The 26,375-nt window shown below is 36.9% G+C and overlaps 1 protein-coding gene across 1 annotated transcript in view; it reads right to left on the bottom strand.

Annotated features, from left to right (window-relative positions):
* The window catches only part of SEMA3E (semaphorin 3E), a 273,154-nt gene that overhangs the window by 120,107 nt on the left and 126,672 nt on the right, over positions 1-26,375 (bottom strand). Inside the window, exon 2 of the mRNA XM_082632907.1 lies at positions 295-455. Coding sequence (XP_082489033.1) covers positions 295-455 — 161 coding nt within the window. The remainder of the gene's footprint in view (positions 1-294; positions 456-26,375) is intronic.

Consider the following 26,375-nt stretch of genomic DNA (forward strand, 5'->3'; position numbering starts at 1 on the left):
GACAGTGGGTGTGGTGACAAGGGCCATCAGGCAAGAGAAACGTCCAGTGCACCAATCAGAAGTCTTCTGGGGACACAGAGATCCGTGGTGTGCTAGAAAAGTTCATTCTCCATCATTTATAACTTTTTCTCAAAATGATTTTAATGAATATTTTATTTATTTCAATAATATTATCACTCAGAATGTCAAATGGCCAAGACAATGAAAAATCTAATCCAAGTAACACCCATGCAAGAAGATATCTCCCTTACTCCTTTTCTTTCTCTCCTGAAATATAGTTTGCTGTTTCCATACCTCTCTATAGTCGCTTCTGATGTGTTCTAAGCTGAGGGAATACACAAGATCCTTGCCTCCCACGAAGAGTCTCTCTTGATATTCATCCAGTAGCATTGTCTGGAGATCAAGAAATCCAAAAGGGCTATGAAAGACTGACGTTCTGTTTAGATCCAAGAGCTCTGAAATGCAAAAGAAAATGTACACTAAACACAAGAGAAAATACAAATACCTTTATAACACTTTTCTCATGGCTCTATTTTCATACCTGTTAATACTGTGCAGTTAACATTAATTTTATCATAAATACAAAGTCTTTAAAATTTATTACTCAAAAAAGTTTAAAATATATAGTACATCAACAATACTTAGTTGTGTATTTGAAAATTGCTAAGATAGTAGATCTTAAAAGTTCGAATCAACAGAAAAATATTCTAACTAGGTCAGGTGATGGATACTAACTAAACTTATTGTGGTAAGCATTTCTTGATATGTACATATATCAAATCAATATGTCGTAACCTTAAACTAATACATTATACATCAACTATAATTCAATAAAACTGGAAAAAAATTAAATATTTGTTCAGTGTGTAAAAAAAGTACAATGGAAATAAGTTGTGATATGCACAAATTAACATCTTTTACAAGTTTATTAATTGAAAAGCTTTGATTCAACTTAATAGGTAAGGTAAATATCCTATGTTTTTAAATACAGAAAGAATTATTTTTCACAAACTTTAATGTCAAGTCTACACGGAAAAGTCATTCCATTATGACTTTTACATTTACTTTTCTATGTATAACAAAAATCCCAATTCTACAATAAATATTCCCAAAGCAAGTCCATTTAATTCCAGATGAACAACAACTCAGAAAAAATGTTTCCACTTGAAACTGGTTTTGAAAGTCACTTCCAAAATCAAACTGTCCAAGAATGGAAACTATCAGCGTTGTTAATGTGGTAGTATTCAGTACAGTGGGAATGACTGTTAAAACTGATGGGGATCTACTTTCTACCACTGTGATTTGGGCTGGTGTTTATGCATTCACCCCTACTTCAGAAATTACAAATTATTTGTTTTAGTTAACATACATTTAATTTTAGAAAGCCAGAATCTGGCAAACCTCTCATATGTGTGTATTTGTTTGTTTGTTGAAGCTATTTAATTGCATATGGCAGTTCATCAGTTAAGGTTGGTAAATGATAATGTGAGAGCCTTTGAGGATGAGACAGAATTAATACGAAACCCTGCATGCTGAAGATTTCTTAAAGAGGCTCCTTGGAAATATTGACAAGTTAGAAGATAACTTCATTTCCCAAAGGTCAGCTCCTAATGAATCTGACAAAGAAGGTGAAATACTGGTAACCAGAACACTCAGACCCAGACAGCAGCATGAAATATGAAAATCTATAGCACTTTGCCCACTCTTACACTGCCTATTTCTGAGAAAAGAGAAATGAAGTATCTTTTCCCCTCTATTACGAATGTATTAACTTCTATTTCTCTACTCTGAAACTGCTGATGTCCAAAGTTTTGTGGAATGGGGCTAACTTTAAACTTTTAGTTAAAACAACCAATTGTGCTAACATCAAATTATCATTTATAAAGGTAAAACTTGTGATACTGAATCATTTGACCATTCACCTAAATAAAGAAATTAAAGTTTTGAGGGAAAGATGGAAATAATAATAAGGTGCTTTATTTAGGGAAGATAAAAATAGGAATTTGAGAGATTAGGGGTTCTTGAATCCTGGAAGACAAATTTTTCCCACTCAGTAATTTTGCCAAGGTAGAATCACATTGTTTTCCTTCCTAACTAGGCATTCAGAAACAGAGATGCGTATTTTAAGGATTCAATACTATAACAAAAATATAAATCAGAGCGCTCCACTGCAATTACACCTTGTCTTCACATGTAATCACTTATGATTTTACATCAGGGCTGCTAAGTGGAGTATTTTCCAGAAAAGTCTCCCCAGTTATTCTAGTATGTTGCTAAAATTCCTCAAGCTTTATGCATGGTGAAATCATTATCTGAAAAGATTCAACTGTTCAAAGAATGGTTATACACTAGCTAGAATTAGCAGGTCTCTAAACTACAGACTTACCAAACACAGTAATGTACAAAGCTTAGGACAATAAGTTGGCTGGAAAATGAGAGAAAGCCAGGAAAGGAATCAAACCTGAGGCGCTACCCTAAAGTGTTGCCACAGTGGAGTAGTCAGTGCCAATTTTTAAAAGTATGAATTGGAAAGAGAGGCAGCTCAACCAGTAAAGGAGGCACTCCATAAATGAATTCCATCTAGGGATGGAATGACCTTGCTTTTTCCCAATGAGTCATTAGGACCTCATTACCTCTGTATATACATAGAGATATAGACATCAAAACTTCTACTTGTTTTTATGACTTGCCAACTTCTGCAATGCATACTATGCTTACTATAATTTTTATAGTCTAAAGGTCATTGTTCCTGTTTCTTTGTCCAGTTAGTAATAGAGACTAACTACTGGCCCATCAGTCTTCTTTTCTTCTAATCAAATTTTATTCTGACCCATCTTCCCATCGCTATGACGAAGTCTATCCCATGAGACCACAAAGATGAACTCATGTTCCTGTGGAGATGTAGACTGGAAAACGTAAAGGGAAAAATTTCAACAAATGCAAATTTTTTAACTGTTCATTTCTTACAGCCTTTACATGTATCAATTTTTTTTTCCACCACAGTAAACAACCACAGTAGAACCATATGAATTGCCACTGTCCTTTATTTTACTTATGAAGAAACTCAGGTGCCCAGAGAATAAATGACTATCCTACAGCTATATACTATTACAATGAAAAATCACTCAAATTACAAAAAAAAAAAAAAAAAAAAAGAGAATTAAAGTACAACAGATGTATATGCCATATGAAAGTCCTGTAGGCTGAGAATCTGAAGAGCCAGGTTCTGGTCTTCGCTTTGCCATTAATCACCTGAGTAACTATGAACAACCACTTATCCTCTTTAGATTGGTTTCCTCACATGTTAATCACCCTTGTACACTCAAAATTATTAATTCTTTGACTAAATTGCATTTCTGAAATGGAGGTGATAAAACATTGTTAAAAAAAATAAACCCAACCACAGATATTTTACGGGCTTTCAAAGTACAGTGCTGAATCTATATTTTCTGGAATCTTAACAAATGGATGGAGTGATCAGTGAACAAGTCTACATATCCCACAACCCTTATTTAAGCTTGCCTAAAAGGAAGTAGTTAAAATATTCATTTATTACTTTTCATACATTTAAATTATTATAGGGTCAGGGAATACTTTTAGGGTATCAGGAATTTTGGAGCTAATTTATTTTGATTCATTCATATCACCTCAGAGGAAATTGTTGCCAAGATATGTCTGGATAAATAAAATTGAATATCATGTACATGCCTTAGGCAGTAAGTTAAGAAATTCCATTTCACTTATGAAGACACTTCCTGGGATAATTCCTAACATTTTTTAAAAATATAAGATCCAATAAATAGACTGCAGTTTTCTTTAAACATGTTCCCAATATGAGAGCTGTGCATTGAATGTTTCTGCAACTCTCCACTTTGATGATCACCACCCAACAGAATAATGCCAACGACTGATTCCTAAGAAGTTCAGGCTTTTCAGTGGAAATTTCAGAATCAAGGCACTAACCATTGTCTGTGATTCTCCAACATCCTCGACTTTAAGTCAGGAAAGGTTACAAGTACCTGTTATGCATAAATATTTGTGTTTTAGACATATATCTGGAATAACGGACACAGAGGCATTCTAAAATAGAAACATTTTTTAAAGGTTGTGCTTATTTATGCTTTAATACTAACTCTAATTTTCTACTTTTATTTATTTGATTATTTAACTTGCACCTTTCCAAAAAGGATCTGAGATGACTCATACAAATATATTCAGTTGAACAAACAAATATATTGCTAGGGGTGCTAAAATGAAGGGAAATAAAAAACAAAGAAAATAAGATGGGAATGCTGGAATAAATGCTATTAAGTGCAAGTTATTCTCTAATATCCTATACACTGTTAAAGTGAGTATCAAAATTGACCCCAGGCCTCTTAAAATTCAAATTAAAAGTCACTATAATACAGGAGAAAAACTATATCAATTGCTTAAGAGTACTGCCTGATGTGATGATGAATTTTAGGTCTCAACTTGACTAGATCAGGGTTGCCCAGATATTTGGCTAAACATCTCATTTAATCATGGGCACTTCCACGAGGTAGGACCTACAACTACCTCTGTTTTCTAATTGCAAAAAGAGAGTTTTTAAGAGATTCAGTGCACAGCTAAGGTTATTTGGTCATTGGTGGTGCCAAAATTTGAATAAGCGGTTGACTGGAGAGTTTTGCTATTAATGATCCATGTGAGATGGTGTGTTTATCACCACTGTATACACACAGAGCTTAGTCATCCCCAATTCTGGTCCCCAGAGACAAGGAGCATCAAGATTGTTTGACTTGTTAAAAGCTTGTTCCTTATAAACAGTGACTCCATAACCTGATATAGAAAACTCCCTATAGAAGCAACTAAGAAAAGTCTACTCTATTAAGGGATTATAATGTTTCTGAACTTGAATACATTTTTGCAGAGCTTGACATTAATAATAAAGTAAAATGGAAGGTTTTCCCAATATTCAATAGCTGTGATTGATATAATTCAAAACAATTCAACAGCAAGAACATCAAGAGGAAAGTTTAGGTTAATATCAATTTTAATTTTAATTACCTTTCATATGTATTTAAAAAGCTGTCTCAGATAACTACAGACGTGTTCATGTTGCTTTATTAATTGGTGACATTTTCAGTTTTATACATCTTACTCTAAGAAAACTGAAATGTGTGTAGATAACTTGTGATAGAGTTTCAAAATGAACTGAAAAATTTGTTGGTATATACTTAGGCAAACAAAACAAAACAAAAACCTCAAGCAGGAAGCTTCCCTCCTTCTTTAAGAATATTTCCTCATTTTAGTTTTAGAGCCACCATTTTAAGTCATAATAGTGGTCTTAGCACCAAATTATAGTCCGTGGACTTGGTGTATTTACCAAGCAGTGGCTGACCTATTTCTCCCTCTGCACTGCTGCAAGCTGCTTAGATGAAAGAATCAGAAAACATACAGGAAGAGGGGAACAAAGAAACTCTAATCTCAGGTAATCTCCAGAAAACACAGTGCAAATAATGGACAGTGCTGACTCGGGTAAATGGAGGAAGCTCATCTTGAGTTCTTCCTACTCTAAAAATAACACGAATTACTTGGGGGAGGCAGTGGACAAAGAAACAAGACTAAACTGGGATGCACCATCTCAGGGTTCATCCGGAAATTTTCTCAAGAGGGAACTAATTATTATTGCTAAGCTGCCTGCTAATTATCAGCTGTCAATGAAGGCATACTCAGAGGATTTAGTCATTTCCTCTCATGGTCTTTCTTTTAAAACTGCAGGGGAAATAATTTTAAAACTCACTGACATCAATATATTATAGAGACAGTTCTCCTCACTTTGTCAAAATATATTTAAATTCCACACATCCATGTACAAGATGGGGGAGGAGAGAGTACATATTTTTAAGTTCTCAAACAAAAAATAGATCTCCTAGGGATGGGTGTTTCCTTTTTTGAATGCATACTTCTACCAGTCACCTGCAAAGTAGTGACTTCCTGAGACCCCGGACTTTAAACTTTTTATTATTTTCCAAATCAATTCTTTTATTCAATGTCTTAAAGTTAATTCAACAATAAAATATTGAATCACACACAAAGTCAGCATTATTAAAGAAAATGAAATGTAGAAATAAAGGTTAGAAATTTCTTCAGCTTCTTAACAATTCCAAAGGAAAAGGTTTCTTACTACATGCTTTGATGATTTTGACAGACCTGATCAATACTCACTAGTGGCTTGTAATAACGTTGAAACAGCCTGGTAAAGAAATAAGTAATTAACTTTTTTTTAAAGTGTAAACAGGGCTTCCTAATTGGTATTTCCAGCAATGGACTGTGGCCAGCCTTTCAGGCACCTTCTGAACTTTTAGATTTCTATCTTACAAGTCAAAGGTCCACAACAGGCATTGTGGTGTTCAAACTTTTAATCATAAACTGCTTCCAACAAAAGCAGAAAACGTTCAAAAGTACACATGAATAGCCTAGGCATTAAACAGCCTTTTATTTCCTCGGTCAAGAAAAATAATAGTGTCAGAATTTTAATATTCCTTATATTCCTATCTTATATAAATTATCATTATTCAGTGTTATACACGATATTCTGCCTTACAGGTCTCTGAACTCTCCCACGAGCACAAGGACACCATGGGACAAAGGTTACACAGAATCACTGTCCATGCATGTACTGTATGTGTGTGAGTGCACATACTTAAATCATTGAACTGAACAAATCATAGAATATAAAGTGCTACTCTATAAAAGTCAATGATTTAACAATTTTTGATTGCCTCCTAAATGTTTAATTACATTTTATTCCAGTGGAGGCCAAAGGAGCAAGTCCTAAGTGAACAGCTTCCGAAGCTGAGCCTGCAGGCCAGAGGGACCCTGACCTGGGACCACTCTGTGTCCTTCATTCAACATTCCTTTGGGGCCTTGTAAACTAGGACATGTTATTCTAAATGTAATGGAAAGGCCCTCAAAGGTTTTAAGAGCAAGTACATGACTGGATTTATTTTAAAAATACCAATCGGTTTTGATGTGCATAATTGCCAGCAGGGGGCAAAAGCTGAATAAAAGGTATGGAGAAAAAATATATATATATTATAAGCAGGTGAGGAGAATGGTAGTAGTAAAGCATGGTGCACTATGAAGGCAGAGACCTGAAAGATTAAGCGGAAGAAAGCTAGCCATCAAATTTTACACAATACAGTAAAAGTCTTTTTTAAAATTTAAACTGTTTAGGATTGGGGTAACAGATTGTAATTCATTTTGATGAAACATTCAATGCACACTGAGATGCTCTGCATTAGGTACTAGACCTGGGGTTTCAGAGGGATACTAAAAATCAATGTAATTATGTAAAAATAACACAAATCAGATTTTGGCATTCTTCATTTTATTTCTGTACATCAATTTTAGAGGTAAGTTTTTTCAGGCTTACATACTGGATAAAATCAGGACGGTTTACTTTTTTTTTTTTTTAAGAAAATATTTTTTATTTTTTATGGTTCAGAACCAGAAAGAATATAAAGATTTACAATGATAGATTCCCTTCCATCTGGCCTCACTCTCCCTGTACAGTTCTCACTCCTTCACCCTGAAGGGTCAAACCCTGTCTACTTTCTTGGGTATTCCTCCAGAGTTTCTTACACCTACACAACAAATAAGGTAAATATATAGGTCTTTAATACTTTCCTAACTTTTTGTATATAAAAAGAATCATAATATAAGCTCTGTTGTTTACTTTGCTTTGCTTCACTTTATATACTTTAAAAGTCTTTCTGTACCAAAACTCAGAGAGGACACAGTTGCATGATATCCCAACTTTATGAATCAGCTATTGGCAGGCACTACATTCTTATAAATTTTTGCTATTAAAAATAGCCCTACACATGATATCACTTATCTGTGGAATCTAAAAAAAAGATATAAATGAAATTCTTTACAAAACAGAAAGACTCACAGACACAGAAAACAAATTTATGTTACCAAAGGGGAAAGTGGGTGGAGGAGGGATAAATTAGGAACTTGGGATTAGCAGATACAAGCTACCATATATAAAACATAAACAACAAGGACCTACTATATAGCACAGGGAACTATATGCAATATCTTGTAATAACCTATAATAGAAAAGAATATGAAAAAGAATATATATATAAATGTATAACTGAATCGCTTTGCTGTACACCTGAAACCAACACAACATTGTAAATTAACTACACTTCAATTTTTAAAAAAACAGTGCTAACAATGTGTATACATGAATATATTCCAATTTACATATGTGAAAATATTATTTGTAATATACATTTTTAGAGCGGAATTACTGGGCCTAAAGATACATGAGTTCACAATTTTTTACAGATACTGCCAATGTGCCTCCATAGGAATTATATCAGTTTAACAGTCTACTACTATATGTGAGAGTGACTGTTGCATATCTCCTAAGAGAACAGCATGTTATTAAAATTTAGGATTTTTGCAGATCTGATTGTGGGAATACAAATTAATTTTCTTATTATGGATGAAGTTAAGCATCCTTTCCTATATCTCAGAGTACCTTATTGTCACTTTTTGTCATTTTTCTCTTTATGTCCATTGCCTATTCTTCCACAGGATTAAAGGTGCTTTGTCAACAACTGAATTTAAGAAATGTTTAAACTGTTAAGTTTTATGTTTTGTGACATCCTGGTTGAAAGATGAAGGAGGTGAGGCTCTTTAATGTAGAAATTTGTGCTTCAAACATGTTAGAAACATATTTTTAATGTGTTATAGTTTTGCTTTAGTAAGTAGCGTTAACTCTTGATTATCCAGGGTAATTAACCAGTTTGTCATTAACAGCTCACCAAAAAAATGTTATAAGTCAAAGAACATGCTCAGTCTCCTGGAGGCTGAACTGGGTGTCAACAAACTCCCAGGCACAGCTGATCAGCTGGGGAGCCCTACGTGGGTCAGGAAAGGTGGAGCCTTGGCCACAGTGGAGGTGTCACCATTGGGGCAGTGACAGTGGTTTTACAGCCAGAGGCCTTTGCGAGATGTTTCCTCCTCCCTAAGGAGACCATGGTTGATCCAGACTTTTTCCTCATCCATCCTCCCTGCCTTCAGGGCCATGTTTTCCAATTGGCCTATTCAGACTCCAATCCCCTTCAGACTTCCTCTGGATTTTTCCGATAACTCCATTTTTGAAAATCCCCATTGAATCCATTTTTACTCATTTGGTTTTGCTTTAACAATTATTTCCAGTCGCTCATGATTCCCAAATCCACAACCCTTACTCATACACAGATTAACTAGGAGTTATATTAAGAGGCATAATATTTTCTTAATAATTTACTCACTACTATAAAATATCAGAAATGTGGTGCTTAACATGCAGTTTCCTGAGGCCACTACTGTGAAGGTCAATTTTTACTTACAGTCAGGCTTTTATTGAACACTAGCCAATGAGAAAGTTTCTTTCACATGGAGGGGAAACATGACTCACTCAAAACTGACCTTTCAACCCTACTCGTCTTAACTTGACTCTGTGTTGATTTCTGGACACTTGTTTATGAGAATTCCAAAATTCTAAGTAACAAGCATTCTACAAGATGTTTTAAATGTTCAGTCAGAGCAGAAGTTAACAAAGCCAAGAATATGTGTGAAATGCCATAATGTTTTCTATACTGTTAGTCATTTAAAACTTATCTAGAGGAGGGGTGTGAAAGGAAACATGTTCCTAGAAGTCCAACGAAGTGCTCTCAGCACTATCATAGTGTTCTATAGGTTTGATCATCATCTGAACAACTTCCTTTCAAAATATTTTCATATAATCTATAAAATTATCTGTGATAATAAAGCTTTGATTTCATTTAGTTATTTGTTATGTATTTCTTAATGTGAGACATGTATACATAGCATTCACTTTACAGTAATATCTTAAAAGCCACTTTTTCTGTATTATGTCATTTCACTATGGATTGGCTCTCATTTAATATTTAAAACTTGAATAATAAAACACAACTGTTCTATATATTTACACTGTATTCTGTCTTAGAATTGGATTTAAAATAAATGAGCAACAGTACTTCATAATGCATTTCCTCTAACACACACTGAACAATCCTGACTCCCATCACTCAAACTACACCCCACAAAAAACTGCTTTTTGTAAGATACTTTTGATTTTTGAACAAAGTTGGCTAAGGTATACACAATTGTAATTAGCATAATTAGCTATTAAATTATAAATATATTTCAATATGATCTTGACCCAGAAGTGCTCTATGCTATAAAACTAATACATTTTATACAGGCTGTATGTTTAATTGAAGTTAGGTCATGCTAAGAAGGTGACTAGGTCTATCAGCCACTTTCATTTTGTAGTTGATCATTTTAAATGTTAGACTAATATAACTTGCTAATACATAGAATAAATTTTATAGGCTTTTCCCCCCAGTTTTATTGAGATATAAGTGAAATGTAACATTGGGTTAGTTCAAGGTATGCAACATAACGATTTGATATACGTATATAGTGAAATGATTATCACAATAACTTTAGTTAATATCCATCATTTCACAGTTATAATTTTTCTTATGACGAGAATTTTTAAGATCTACTCTCTTATCAACTTGCAAATGTACTGATACAGTACGGTACTGCTAACTACAGACACCAGGCTCTACATTACATCCCCATGACTTATTTATAACTGGAAGTTTGTACCTTTTGAACACATTCAACCATTTCCCCCACACCTAAATTTTTATGTTTTTGTTGAAATTCTGTACCTTTCTATAACAACTTTATTGATCATTGGTCTATAATGTTTTCTCTAATAAATACTCCATCACATAACAACAAACAAGCAAATTAACTAAAACTGGAATTGAATTTTTACTTCATCATACACTGGTTCAAATATATGATATCTGAAATTCTTCAAAGTAATATGATACTAAATTTCTTGCCTCCTATATTGACCCGCAAATCCATACTTATTTAGCCAAACGCCTACTTGCCATCTTCTCCTGGACTCTAACAAACTAGCTTTTCCAACTGAGCAAAGGAAGAATAACTCCTGATTTCCACCTATAAACCAACTCCTCTCTCAGACTTCCACTCACAGTAAATGGTTCTTTGGATCTCGCCAAAAATCTAGGATTTGTCCTGATTCTCCTTTCCCTGAATGCCATACTATCGGTCGCCAACATCTCACTACAACTATCCAACTGGACGAGTGAAACGGCTTCCGATTTTCCTGCTTCTACTCTCCCCAACTCTCCCTTCCACCCAATTGGTTTAAAAATAGTAGCCTTTAAAAATATTAACTGTGTGTGGGGAAGGACCTTCAAGATGGCAGAGGAGTAAGAGTGGAGATCACAAACACATCAAAAATACATCTATATATGGAACAACTCCTACAGAACACCTACTGAACGCTGGCAGAAGACCCCACACTTCCCAAAAGGCAAGAAACTCCCCACATACCTGGGTAGGGCAAAAGAAAAATGAAAAAAAAGAGACAAAAGAATACAGACAGGACCTGCACCTCTGGGAGGGAGCTGTGAAGGAGGAAAGGTCTCCACACACTAGGAAGCCCCTTCACTGGCGGAGACGGGGGGTGGTGGGCGGAAGCTTCAGAGCCACAGAGGAGAGTGCAGCAACAGGGGTTCAGAGGGCAAAGCGGAGAGATTCCTGCACAGAGGACCGGTGCTGACCAGCACTCATGAGCCTGAGAGGCTTGTCTGCTCACCCACCGGGGTGGGTGGGGGTTGGGAGCTGAGGCTTGGGCTTCTGAGGTAAGATCCCAGGGAGAGGACAGGGGTAGGCTGCATGAAGACCGCCTGAGAGGGTTAGTGCACCACAGCTAGCCAGGAGGGAGTCCGGAAAAAAGTCAGGACCTGCCGAAGAGGCAAGAGACCATTGTTTCGGGGTGTGTGAGGAGAAGGTATTCTTTCCCTGTGTGCCCACAGAAGGCAGAGCACCACCTAAACAAGCTCCAGAGACAGGAGTGAGCCGCTTCTATCAGCTCAGACCCCAGAGACGGGCATCAAACACTAATGCTGCTGCTGCAGCCACCAAGAATCCTGTGTGCAAGCGCAGGTCACTATCCACACACCCTACCCTGGATAGCCTGTGCAGCCTGCCACTGCCAGGGTCCTGCAATCCAGGGACAACTTCCCCAGGAGAAGACATGGCGTGCCTCAGGCTGTTGCAACATTACATTGGCCTCTGCCACTGCAGGCTTGCCCCACATTCCAACTGTGACTACCGTACCCCTCCCTCCCCCCCAGCCTGAGTGAGCAAGAGCACCCTAATCAGCTGCTGCTTTAACCCCCTCCTATCTGGGTGGGGAACAGATTCCTGAGGGTGACCTACATGCAGAGGTGGAGCCAAAACCAAACCTGAACCCCAGGACCTGTGTAAACAAAGAAGAGAATGGGAAATTTCTCCATGTACCCTCAGGAGCAGCGGACTAAATCCCCACAATCAACTTGATGTACCCTGCATCTGTGGAATACATGAATAGACAATGAATTGTCCCAAAATTGAGGTGGTGGACTTTGGACGCAACTGCAGACTGGGGGTTTGCTGTCTACGACTGATTTGTTTCTCATTTTTATGTTTATCTTAGTTTACTTTTTAGTGCTTGTTATCATTGCTGGATTTGTTTATTGGCTTGGTGGCTCTATTTTTTATTTTAATAATTAAAAAAATACTTTTAAGTTTTACTTTTTTTTTTTCTTTCCCTTTTTCTCCCTTTTCTCCTGATCTGTGTGGCTGACAGGGTCTTGGTGCTCCGGCGTGGTGTCAGGCCTGAGCTTCTGAGGTGGGAGACCTGAGTTCAGGACAATGGACCACCAGAGACCTCCTGGCCCCACGTAATATCAGTCAGCGAGAGCTCTCACAGAGATCTCCATCTCAACACTAAGACCCAGCTCCACCCAATGGCCAGCAAGCTCCAGGGATGGATGCCCCATGCCAAACAACTAGCAAGACAGGAACACAACCACACCCATTAGCAGAGAGGCTGCCTAAAATCATAATAAGGTCACAGGCACCACGAAACACACCACCAGATGTGGTCCTTCCCCCCCAGAAAGACAAGATCCAGCCTCATCCACCAGAACACAGGCACAAGTCCCCTCCATCAGGAAGCCTACACAAGCCACTGAACCAACCTCACCCACTGGGGGAAGACACCAAAAACAAAGGGAACTATGAACCTACAGGCTGCAAAAAGGACACCCCAAACACAGTAAGTTAAACAAAATGTGAAGACAGAGAAATATGCAGATGAAAGAGCAGAAATATGCAGATGAAGGAGCAAGGTAAAAACCCACCAGACCAGACAAATGAAGAGGAAATAGGTAACCTACCTGAAAAAGAATTCAGAGTAATGACAGTAGAGATGATCCAAAATCTTGGAAAAAGAATGGAGAAAATACAAGAAACGTTTAACAAGGACCTAGGAGAACTAAAAAGCAAACAAACAATGATGAACAACACAATAAATGAAACCAAATATTCTCCAGAAGGAATCAATAGCAGAGTAACTGAGGCAGAAGAACAGGTAAGTGACCTGGAAGATAAAATAGTAGAAATAACTACCACAGAGCAGAGTAAAAAGAATGAAAAGAGTCGAGGACAGTCTCAGAGACCTCTGGGACAACATTAAATAGACCAACATTTGAATTATACGGGTCCCAGAAGAAGAGGAGAAAAAGGAAGGGTCTGAGAAAATATTTGAAGACATTATAGTTGAAAACTTCCCTAAAATGGGAAAGGAAATCAAGTCCAGGAAGCACAGAGAGTCCCATACAGGATAAATCCAAGGAGAAACACATCAAGACACATACTAATCAAACTATCAAAAATTAAATACAAAGAAAAAATATTAAAAGCAACAAAGGAAAAGCAACAAATAACATACAAGGGAGTCCCCATAAGGTTAAGAGCTGATCTTTCAGCAAAACTCTGTAAGGGAGAAGGGAGTGGCAGGACCTACTTAAAATGATGAAAGGGAAAAACCTACAACCAAGATTACCCTACCCAGCAAGGATCTCATTCAGATTCAACAAAGAAATTAAAACTTTTACAGACAAGCAAGTTAAGAGAATTCAGCACCACCAAACCAGCTTTACAACAAATGCTAAAGGAACTTCTCTAGGAAGGAAACAGAAGGGAAGAAAAAGATCTACAAAAACAAACCCAAAACTATTAAGAAAATGGTAATAGGAACATACATATCGATAATTACCCTAAATGTAAATGGATTAAATGCTCCAACCAAAAGACACAGACTGTCTGAATAGATACAAAACCAAGACCCATATATATGCTGTCTACAAGAGACCCACTTCAGATCTAGGGACACATATGGACTGAAAGTGAGGGGATGGAAAAAGTTATTCCATGAAAATGGAAATCAAAAGAAAGCTGGGGTAGCTTTCAAAATTCTCATATCAGACAAAATAGACTTTAAAATAAAGACTTACAAGAGACAAAGAAGGACACTACATAATGATCAAGGGATCAACCCAAGATGAAGATATAACAATTGTAAATATTTATGTACCCAACATAGAAGCACCTTAATTCATAAGGCAAATGCTAACAGCCATAAAAGGGGAAATCGACAGTGACACAATAATAGTAGGGGACTCTGACACCCCACGTTCACCAATCGACAGATCATCTGAAATGAAAATAAATAAGAAGACAAAAGCTTTAAATGACACATTAGACAAGATGAACTTAATTGATATTTACAGGACCCTCCATCCAAAAACAACAGAATACACTTTCTTCTCAAGTGCTCATGCAACTTTCTCCAGGATAGATCATATCTTGGGTCATAGATCAAGCCTTGGTAAACTTAAGAAAATTAAAATCATATCAAGTATCTTTTTCCAATCACAATGCTATGAGACCAGATATCAATTACAGGAAAAAAAACTGTAAAAAATACAAACACATGGAGGCTAAACAATATGCTACTAAATAACCAAGAGATCACTGAAGAAATCAAAAAATAGCTAGAAACAAATGACAATGAAAACATGACCACCAATAGGGATCTAGAGTCTGAACTCCTGAAACCACTTTTATTAAAGAAAATAGAAAATTCCTCAAAAAAAAGAAAAAAGAAAGAAAGAAAGAAAACACGACCACCCAAACCCTATGGGATGCAGCAAAACCAGTTCTAAGAGGGAATTTTATAGCAATACAATCCTACCTCAAGAAACAAGAAAAATCTCAAATAAACAACCTAACCTTACACCTAAACCAATTAGAGAAAGAAGAACAAAAAAACCCCAAAGTTAGCAGAAGGAAAGAAATCATAAAGATCAGATCAGAAATAAATGAAAAAGAAATGAAGGAAACAATAACAAAGATCAATAAAACTACAATCTTGTTCTTCGAGAAGATAAACAAAATTGATAAACCATTAGCCAGACTCATAAAGAAAAAAGGGGAGAAGACTCAAATCAACAGAATTAGAAATGACAAAAGAGAAGTAACAACGGACATTGCAGAAATACAAAGGATCATGAGAGATTATGACAAGCAATTATATGCCAATAAAATGGACAGCAAGGAAGAAATGGACAAATTCTTAGAAAAGCACAACCTTCCAAGACTGAACCAAGGAGAAATAGAAAATATAAACAGACCAATCACAAGCACTGATATTGAAATTGTGATTAAAAATCTTCCAACAAACCAAAGTCCAGGACCAGATGGCTTCACAGGCAAATTCTATAAAACATTTAGAGAAGAGTTAACACCCATCTTTCACGAACTCTTCCAAAATATAGTACAGGGAGGAACACTCCCAAACTCAATCTACGAGGCCAGCATCACCCGGATACCAAAACCAGACAAAGATGTCACAAAAATCTTTGTTCATCAGTGATATTGGCCTGAGGCCAATATCACTGATGAACATAGATGCAAAAATCCTCAACAAAATACTAGCAAACAGTATCCAACAACACATTAAAAGGATCATACACCATGATCAAGTGTGGTTTATCTCAGGAATGAAAGGATTCTTCAATATATGCAAATCAATCAATGTGATACACCATATTAACAAACTGAAGGATAAAAACCGTATGATCATCTCAATAGATGCAGAAAAAGCTTTCAACAAAATTCAACACCAATTTACGATAAAAACTCTCCAGAAAGTAGGCATAGAGGGAACCTACCTCAACATAATAAAGGCCATGTATGACAAACCCACAGCCAACATCATCCTCAATGGTGAAAAACTGAAACCATTTCCTCTAAGATCAGAAACAAGACAAGGTCGCCCACTCTCACCACTATTATTCAACATAGTTATGGAAGTTTTAGCCATGGCAATCAGAGAAGAAAAAGAAATAAAAGGAATCCAAATCGGAAAAGAAGAAGTAAAACTGTCACTATTTGCAGATGACATGATACTGGACGTAGAGAATCCTAAAGATGCCACCAGAAAACTTCTAGAGCTAATCAATGAACTTGGTAAAGTTGCAGGATACAGCATTAATGCACAGAAATCTCTTGCATTCCTATACACTAATGACGAAAAATCTGAAAGAGAAATTAAGGAAACAATCCCATTCACCACTGCAACAAAAAGAATGAAATACCTAGGAATAAACCTACCTAAGGAGACAAAAGACCTGAATACAGAAAACTATAAGACACTGATGAAAGAAATTAAAAATGATACAAACAGATGGAGAGATATACCATGTTCTTGGATTGGAAGAATCAACACTGTGAAAATGACTATACTACCCAGAGCAATCTACGGATTCAACGCAATCCCTATCAAACTACCAATAGCATTTTTCACAGAACTAGAACAAAAATTGAACAATTTCTATGGAAACACAAAAGACCCCAAATAGCCAAAGCAATCTTGAGAAGGAAAAACGGAGCTGGAGGAATCAGGCTCCCTGACTTCAGATGACACTACAAAGCTACAGTAATCAAGACACTATGGTACTGGCACAAAAACAGAAATATAAATCAATGGAATAGGATAGAAAGCCCAGAGATAAACCCACACACATATGGTCTCTTATCTTTGATAAAGGAGGCAAGAATATACCATGGAGAAAAGACAGCCTCTTGAATAAGTGGTGCTGGGAAAACTGGACAGGTGTATGTAAAAGAATGAAATTAGAACACTTCCTATCACCATACACAAAAATAAACTCAAAATGGATTAAAGACCTAAATGTAAGGGCAGACACTGTAAAACTCTTAGAGGAAAATACAGGTAGAACACTCTATGACACAAATCACAGCAAGATCCTTTTTGACCCATGTCCCAGAGAAAGGGAAATAAAAACAAAAATAAACAAAAAGGACATAAAGAAAAAAGCTTTTGCACAGCAAAGGAAACCATAAACAAGACAAAAGGACAACACTCAGAATGGGAGAAAATATTTGCAAGCGAAACAACGGACAAAGAATTAATTTCCAAAATATACAAGCAGCTCATGCAGCTCAATATCAAAAACACAAACAACCCAATCCAAAAATAGGCAGAAGACCTAAATAAACATTTCTCCAAAGAAGACACACAGATTGCCAACAAACACATGAAAGGATGCTCAACATCATTAACCATTAGAGAAATGCAAATCAAAACTACAATGAGGTATCACCTCACACCAGTCAGAATGGCCATCATCAAAAAATCTACAAACAATAAATGCTGGAGACGGTGTGGAGTAAAGGGAACCCTCCTGCACTGTTGGTGGGAATGTAAATTGATACAGCCACTATGGAGAACAGTATGGAGGTTCCTTAAAAAACTAAAAATATAACTACCATACAACCCAGAAATCCCACTACTTGGCATATATACTGAGAAAATCATAATTCAAAAAGAGTCATGTACCACAGTGTTCACTGCAGCTCTATCTACAATAGCCAGGACATGGAAGCAACCTAAGTGTCCACTGACAGATGAATGGATAAAGAAGATGTGGCACATATATACAGTGGAATATTACTCAGCCATAAAAAGAAACGAAACTGAGTTATTTGTAGTGAGGGGGATGGACCTAGAGTCTGTCATTCAGAGTGAAGTAAGTCAACAAGAGAAAAACAAATGTACGTGCTAACACATATATATGGAATCTAAAAAAAAAAAAATGGTTCTCATGAACCTAGGGGTGGGACAGGAATAAAGACGCAGACGTAGAGAATGGACTTGAGGATACAGGGAGGGGGAAGGGTAAGCTGGGATGAAGTGAGAGAGTGGCATGGACATATATACACTACCAAACATAACATAGATAGCTAGTGGGAAGCAGCCGCATAGCACAGGGAGATCGGTTCGGTGCTTTGTGAACACCTAGAGGGGTGGGGTAGGGAGGGTGGGAGGGAGGGAGACGCAAGAGGGAGGGGATATGGGGATACGTGTATGCATATAGCTGATTCACTTTGTTATACAGCAGAAACTAACACACCACAGTAAAGCAATTATACTCCAATAAAGATGTTAAAAAAAAAAATTAACTGGGTCATGATGTTCCTTCCTCTGCATAAAGCCCTCCAAGTGTTTCTCATTGTTCTCAGATTAAAATCCAAGTCTGGAGTGATCTATCAGCTGCCTACGTCACCCCAGATGTTGCTCCACTTTCTCCCTTGCTCACAGAGCTCCAGGGCACGGGCTTCAGAACTTGGCCGTGACTGTTCGTCCTGCCTACCACGTGCCTCCCTCTGACCTCCACAGTGCCAGCTCCTCCCTCCATTTGGACCTTGTCTCCGTGAAGTCTTCCCACACTAAGGAATCCAGAGTTCCCACTTACACACTCCCAGCTGCATCACTCCCTTTTAGTATTTTAATATTGCATGAATGCTACTTGGTTTTGGCTTGTTTGTATTTTTCTTAACTTGTGTATTTTCTTCCTCCTCTGATAAGACGCAAGTTCCATGGGAGGCATGACACTTTCCATCTTGGTCACTGTGATACCCCAGAGCCAAGGCTAGTGTTAGCCACCTGTTTAGTAAACACTCATAAAGGTGTGTGAAATGAATAAATTTCTCTGCATCTCAACTTCTTCAAGTGTCCAATGGGGATAACAACAAATTAGTAGAACTGCTATAGGAATCAAATGACTCCTAGTACGTAATGGACCGTCGATATATATGGGTTTCTTTCTCCTTTCTTTGATGTTGATAAATTATTGGTGAAGGGTACTGAGTGAAAACTTCTCCTATAGAAACAGGCCTTTCTTAATTATATTCTGCAAGTGGACATAGTTACTGCCTAGGCTTTTTATATAGGCTTAAAGTGAAATAGGAAATTTTCCAAGCACATGATTACTATGATCAGTGTAAACAGCTAGTCTGTGTTTTAAGTTAAAACTTTGTTTTCCTACCAACAGTAGTTTGGGATAGTTTTCTCTTTCTTTTGTTAATCCACATCCATCTCTGCTTGCAAGAGAATATGTCCTTGGAAAATGTGCTTCATTTCTTTACCATCCATTTACTTATAAGCTCCATCTAAAAGTATATTATACTAGGGGCTTCCCTGGTGGCGCAGTGGTTGAGGGTCCACCTGCCGATGCAGGGGACGCGGGTTCGTGCCCCGGTCCAGGAAGATCCCACATGCCGCGGAGCGGCTGGGCCCGTGAGCCATGGCTGCTGAGCCTGCGCGTCCAGAGCCTGTGCTCCGCAACGGGAGAGGCCACAACAGTGAGAGGCGCGCGTACCGCAAAAAAAAAAAAAAAAAAAAAAAAAAAAAAAAAAATATATATATATATATATATATATATATATATACACATATATATTATACTAAACTATTCTCCACTTAACCCCTCAAATTTAAATTCTAAGTAGCAAAACAGCAGGCAAACATTCCTTCAACATTGTTGCTACTACTATTAAACCTTAGATTTTTATGAGTTTTTCAGTATTTAATTTGGTAGTTGTTTTTATAAGAACAGAGTTGTCATTTCTAGACAGGTGTGTGGTTTGACATGGTGTTAAAGCATCACAGCTAAACACCCTCTACATTCTCCTCTTTTGACCTCTAATAAAGATCTTTAGTCTCATCTTTATAAAAATAAAGCCTTCTCTCAACCCATATAATTTAATCCTATAAAACATTCCTTCTAAGAAAAAATGACTTCCAGATGTCCTGGGAGTTTGCAATCTGATCATCTGACACACTGAACATTTGCACCTTTAAAAAATATATCGTTTCCAGACTGACATATTACCATAACGTACGTAGTGACTACTGTGTAATTTGGATACTTTCTTAACATCGCATTTTCCTCATAGTGTCAATACTGATAGAATAATAACTGAATTTCAAATCCAGGCAGAATGGAGGGCAACTTTATAATCTTTTGATATCCCACGAATTAAATGGAAATTGAATCTACTCATCCACATGATAATAACAAAGAAAATACTATCACTGGTAGATGTATATCTGATGTAGAAACGAGGCTGTGTGTTATGTGCCATCATTTGATAGTTTTGGAAATGCAAGACAACCACTAAAAGCTCATTTGCTCTTAAATTACGTGCCTCAATTACTGTAGCTGCTGCCATGTGAACCGGAGGAAGCCCCTTAATAGGTAATAGGCCCCCTGGGTAGGTGGGTTCTCTTCAGATGTGGCCAAGAGCAAAGTGAAGAGAGAAGACAAACCCATGCTATGTGTACAATTCACTGATGACTTTCTTTCACAAGAAGTCGCCTTAGTGACTAAGCTGCTAACAAATTCTTCCTCTGTTTTCCTTTCCTGGCAATCGTCAATAAGCACTGATTCACTTCCCAGAAAACCCTGTTGTTTATAACCTGTCACAAGGCAAACAGTACCTAAAAAGACCACCCGTGTTTTCTCTGGAAACTTTGAAGGAAGGGAAATGCACATTCACAGAAAGGCTCTTGTGTGATAGGTACTGTGTGAAATATCCACTTTGCATCATTTCATTTGGCCTTCACACCACTGCAACAATGAACGGATAATGCTTCCCATTTTACAGATTAGGAAACAGAAGCTCACAGAGAAACTTAAAAACTTCCTAAGGTCACACATCATTTGGATGTCAGTATCTCTGGATCGAGTATATTATTTTGCTTATTTTGTATATTTGACCATAAAAAAAGAATTTGTATAATTATATAGTTTCTTCACAGACTCAGATTAGTCACAGGTTGTCAGTGAGGTAAATCTCTGAAGAGTATGTTACAGGTATTTCCCATATTTCATGCATTTATCAAATAACATTTATCCATAATAAATAGCCATAGACAACTTTGGAGGTCGGCAATGTTTTGGCCTGTACTTCAGCCTTTTCTCATAATTCACCTCATCCTAAAGGCGATTTCAGGGCAGCCATGTTTACGCTACATAATTCAATCACAACAAACAGAAAGAAAGGGGACCCAGAGGGTCAGACAATACAGAGATTAGAAGCAAATAAAACGAAAACATGTATCTCTTAACTTCAAATTGGTTAGAGGAGATAATGTTCTGAAAAATAAAAATTATTTGAGAAAAATAAATCAAGACATCGTTCCCAACTTTACCACTGAATATACCATTTACAGAAGATTAAATTCCCCACTTGCAGGATGAGAGGAGTGAATGGGATCATTACTAAGGTTCCTTCTAGCTTCACAAACTATATCACATCATGAACTATATTGTCTCCAGTTGGGGAAAACATAAACTAGAAGTGTCCAAAGGATGCTCTCTAGAATTTTTTAATTTGTCAGCTTTTGCAAACCGTGAGAACTGCGGAATTAATTCTAGCTGTATGGAAAGATAAGAATTAATACTAAAGATACAATTTCATATCTGTTGAGTTCTTGTGTCCAAAAAGGCGTATCACTATGGGTAAAAAAAAACAACAAACAAATTTATTGTTACTGATCTGTCTCCTGTAATCTTTAATAGGCTTCAAATATAAGGGGGAAGCAATATAGCACATATAGTCTAGTTTCATACTGGTATAACACACTTATTAAGAAAATGAGATAACATGAATTCACGTTAAAATTAGAAGAACTAAAAGTTGCGACAAAACCTTTATAAATTATAATGCAATCACCTAAGCCAAAACCTTATTACTCAGGAAACAAGTAATTTGGCAAATGTGAACATCTTCCCACATGCTAAGAGCAAGAGAATAGATGATAAATAAGAAAAAGCATGGAAAGCTTGGAAGACATTTTTATGGGATAAATTAAAATGTCTTTCGTAGAACTCACTGGAGAAACTTCAAAGTACAAAATTAGCTCTAGACAAGCAATTTATTAGTAGAGCAAGTTGAAAGAATGAAACCTAAGTTCTGCCATGAAACGCAAGATTAGGTCCTTATTCTATATTTTATGATAGGACTGCCAATCATCTCCTTTGAGAATCAACTGAATTTCTGAAAATAGCATTCCTGCCAGCTGGAGGCAAGAGTAAAATGCATTAACATGTAGCTGCCCTATCCCCAGGCTCCAACTTCATCAGAACAGAGGCGTGTACCCACCTAACTGGCCATCCATCATCAAGTCAAATATGATTTCACATATACTTGGATCCTTCTGGCAAGGTCACTGCCCCTATCTGGGAAAAAAAATTCCACATAAAATTGGGAACATGAGGTCAATTTTCTTTTCCTGCCATGACCAAGCAGAGATAGCCTCTGCCACTGGAAGGGAGCAAATGCATTAACCTCCCATACTGGCAGACACCCTTCAAAGTGATGATGCAATTTTTTAGAATTCTTGTGGTTAGTGACTGCTAGGATTTATCACCTTAAAATAGAACTCTCTGTGTATGTGTATGAAAGAGAAAGAGGACAATTGAAGACTATGAAGGTAGTTGTGGGGAGGTGGCAAGCAGAGGCAAGCAAGAGGTGTAAAAGCTTTCCCTTCAGCATTTCCTCTTGCTGAGTGCAACAGGGGAAAGAGAAAAAGAAAAATGGTAATTAACACTGATGTAAATAACATCAAGAGGTGATCATTTTGGTTACAGTTCACATTGCTAAAAATAACATAAATTAATAGATATGATATTGAGGTGCTTAAAGCTATCAAGTCCCAGCCTGCTTCTGTAGAACTTATCAATTCCAGCTCTCAAAGAGCCTCTTGACTTTCCACATAAGAAATAAAAACATATACACTCTACCTAAATTATTAATGCTTTCCGATTGCTAAAACAGTGATAGTGAAAACATTAAAGAACATAAAAAATTAACTAAGTGAATAATTGGTAACAATTTTCTTTGGCAAAGGCAAGATTATCAACAGAGGCTGTAACTCCTGTAACGTCAATTGCATCATTTAAAATTCTGTGGTTACCTCATTCGTGTCTTTAATATTCATTGATAAAGCATAGTACCTGTGACATCTATGGTATTTCGTGATAATACATTACCTGGAGTAAATTAAATTTTTGAAGGCAATCAATTAGCACACTTTCCTTAGCAAATAAAGTGTTATTTTAGTGCTTCAGTGGCAAATTACCTTCGGTAAACCAATAATTAATTTCTAATGTAACTGACTACTTACTTATATGACCAAGGAGACATCATATTTGGAAACAAAAGGACAAAGAAAATTTTTTTGAATGGGTAATAGTAAGTTCTCTGAACTTACTGTGAATAGAAGCTTAATGTTTTCCAGAAGGGTTAATCTAATGAGCAAAACTGCCCAAGTGGTATAATTTGAAAAGGGGTAACGAAGAGGGCCCTTTGAGTCCAATTATTTAATCCTCTCCCAGTTGCTACTGCCATTAAAGTTTTGCAACTTTGATATTTGTGGCTTTCAAGAGACCTTATTAAAATTTTGGAACCTCTGGGAGGGATTATACCTTAAATCTTTATCAACTAGTAACTTAGCTTTGTCTGAACACTTGAACCGGGTTGAGCATGAATACATCATTAGATGAACCTAGAGGAGGGATGTTTTTCATGTGGGAAAAAGGGATGATATTAGGTTAGGGTGTGTAGGGACAGTGGGGGTGTAGAGGTGGACACTGTTCCTAGTGTCGCCCTAACAGGCCAGCTTTCCAGGTCCAGGCACACAGCTTGCTATGTGGCCAAAACAGGGAGTCCAGAACTAAGGAAACTTCACTTTTGCCCTAGTTTTCTGGAGGCAATCAGACACACTCCATGACACATGAGGGTGTGTCTGAACAGTGTCACCAAAGTCTAAGTAATTTGGTCAAAATTTACTTTGGCGTCCATCAACCTGACAGAAAAACGCTATTTTCGTGGTAAACTCAGGGCTCAGTGTCGGAGGGGTGGTTTCTTCATGCTGATTTTGATTCTGTTGTTGCTTCTTGGTTGCACCCTGGAATCTCCTGGAAGCTCTAAAAAAGACTGATGCCTGGGTCCCTCCCCAAGAGAGGGTTCTGCATTCAGTCTGGCATTGGTATGTTTTAAAAATCTCCCCAGGTAATTCTACTATAACATAAAAACTGAGAAGCTCTGCTGTGGGATGATTCTGCTGAAGCTCAGCTATTAGACAAGATGCAAATATCATATGCACATAATCACAGGTTTTACAATCTTGGGGGGGTCAGTTACAAAGAACTGCCAAGAGGCCAAATTTACCAAACTGTTCCAGTCATTATCCAATCATGTCAATAACAGGAGGAAACTAAAACTAATCACTGCTTGACATTATACACAAGACCAAGAAGGGGTGAGGAAAAAACCTTACTTGAATATTATATCAACATATTAATGATGGAAGCAAATGCTGGCTGTTCCTAGGTTGTCTGTACATATTTAATGGTGTGCTTAGTTGACACTTAGTAGTATGCCCTTCATCTGTACCATAAGACATGTGATGAATCTCTTTTGTACAATGTTCAGATAATTATATGTAAGATATCGCATATTTTGAATAGCTAGCCCTGAATATGTGAACTGGAAGAAAGTATTAAAAGATGGTGCTTCATCACTGAGATTTGTGACAAAAGGGGAATAAACTCAAAAATAAATGTCTTTGTTGAGTTCTACAGGTTTGATTTTGAGCAACGTTCAACTCCCAGGTTTCTTAATAAACTCTATGTGTCTCTTGTCATCTGTAACGTTTGTAAGGCACTGAGGTAAGAAATGGAGCTAGTATAAAAGACTTCAGGCCCTGTCTAACTCAGGCACTGCAAAGATGTGGTGGGACATTTTACGAAGTGCTCGTCAATATTAGAGGTAAAGTCTTTTCTTTGGGTTAGGCTTAAACGTGTTTATTTTATAGTGAGGAATAAAGCAGACACTTCACCAAGATACAGAGACCTGTCAAAGGCTTCTAATGTCATATTCTCTACTGAAAAGGGTATGAAACAAGACTCATGTCTACTCAGTAGATGAGCATTTTTAAAAGGTTTGAGATGATCTAGTCCCTGCCCACCAGCAGCTGAATGCTTCTAAGGGGTAAGGACATAGGCCCATGAGACCTCCATTCGTCTACTGAGGTTAGGGTCAAGGGGAAGGTCTCCATCTGTTCTCTAATAGCAACATTAAAACAAGAGAACATCGCACGTTCTAGTTGTGGCAACACATGAAAAGTATTTTCTGAGGAAGGAGCATACTATGTCAGTGTTACCTCAGTACAGGAGATAAAGGTCATGATTTGCTAACTTCATTTCTTAACCTCAAAGAAATGAATACATATTTATGTATCTATACATATGTATATGTATATCTATATCTATATCTATATCTATCTATCTATATGTATATATAAAACTAGAAGGTGAATGCTAGAAACTGTTTAGGCCCACAACAGTAAATCTGTCCAAAAATCTCCTAGGACTAACATTTTCACTCACTTAATCCCCACGGTTAATTTAACTGAAGTGATCATCCAAGTGGCTGATTTCTTTCACCCTCCCCAATCCATACTTATACTGCCCCCTCGAAACTGTGGGCTTGGAGGAAGCAAACACACTTCCTGGACAAAAAAAAGGAAGAGTCTTTGGACAGGGATATATAATTAGCAGATCTCTCAGGCTGGCAACCCTGAAGAAGCTGTATGAACACTGTGAAATTACTTATGGCTGAAGCGTTTGATCTGAGTCTCCATTTATAAGGACTCCCACACTAGAGAACTCTTGAAATACAGGCTATGGATTAGTTGCATTCATTTTACTGTGTACATAAACACTGGATAAGACGAGGCAAAGGGATGGGCATTACATTCAAAAAGGCATTACATTTTGTTCTGATACTCTGCAAGTTCTCAAGAAAGGAAACAGGAAAAAATAAATCAGAAAATTATTTTTAGAGATATTTGTATTTAATATTAATTTGAGCTTAACAAGAATACAAAATATATGTCACATTTCTTTATAACTGCAAATTATTTTGCTATTATAAAACTTAGTTTTATTAAATAGTGTTTGAAATCAGTAATTTATCATCTAAGGTTTGAA

The sequence above is a fragment of the Mesoplodon mirus genome, assembly GCF_964341445.2.
Source record: "Mesoplodon mirus genome assembly, chromosome: 9".
Taxonomy (NCBI): Eukaryota; Metazoa; Chordata; class Mammalia; order Artiodactyla; family Ziphiidae; genus Mesoplodon; species Mesoplodon mirus.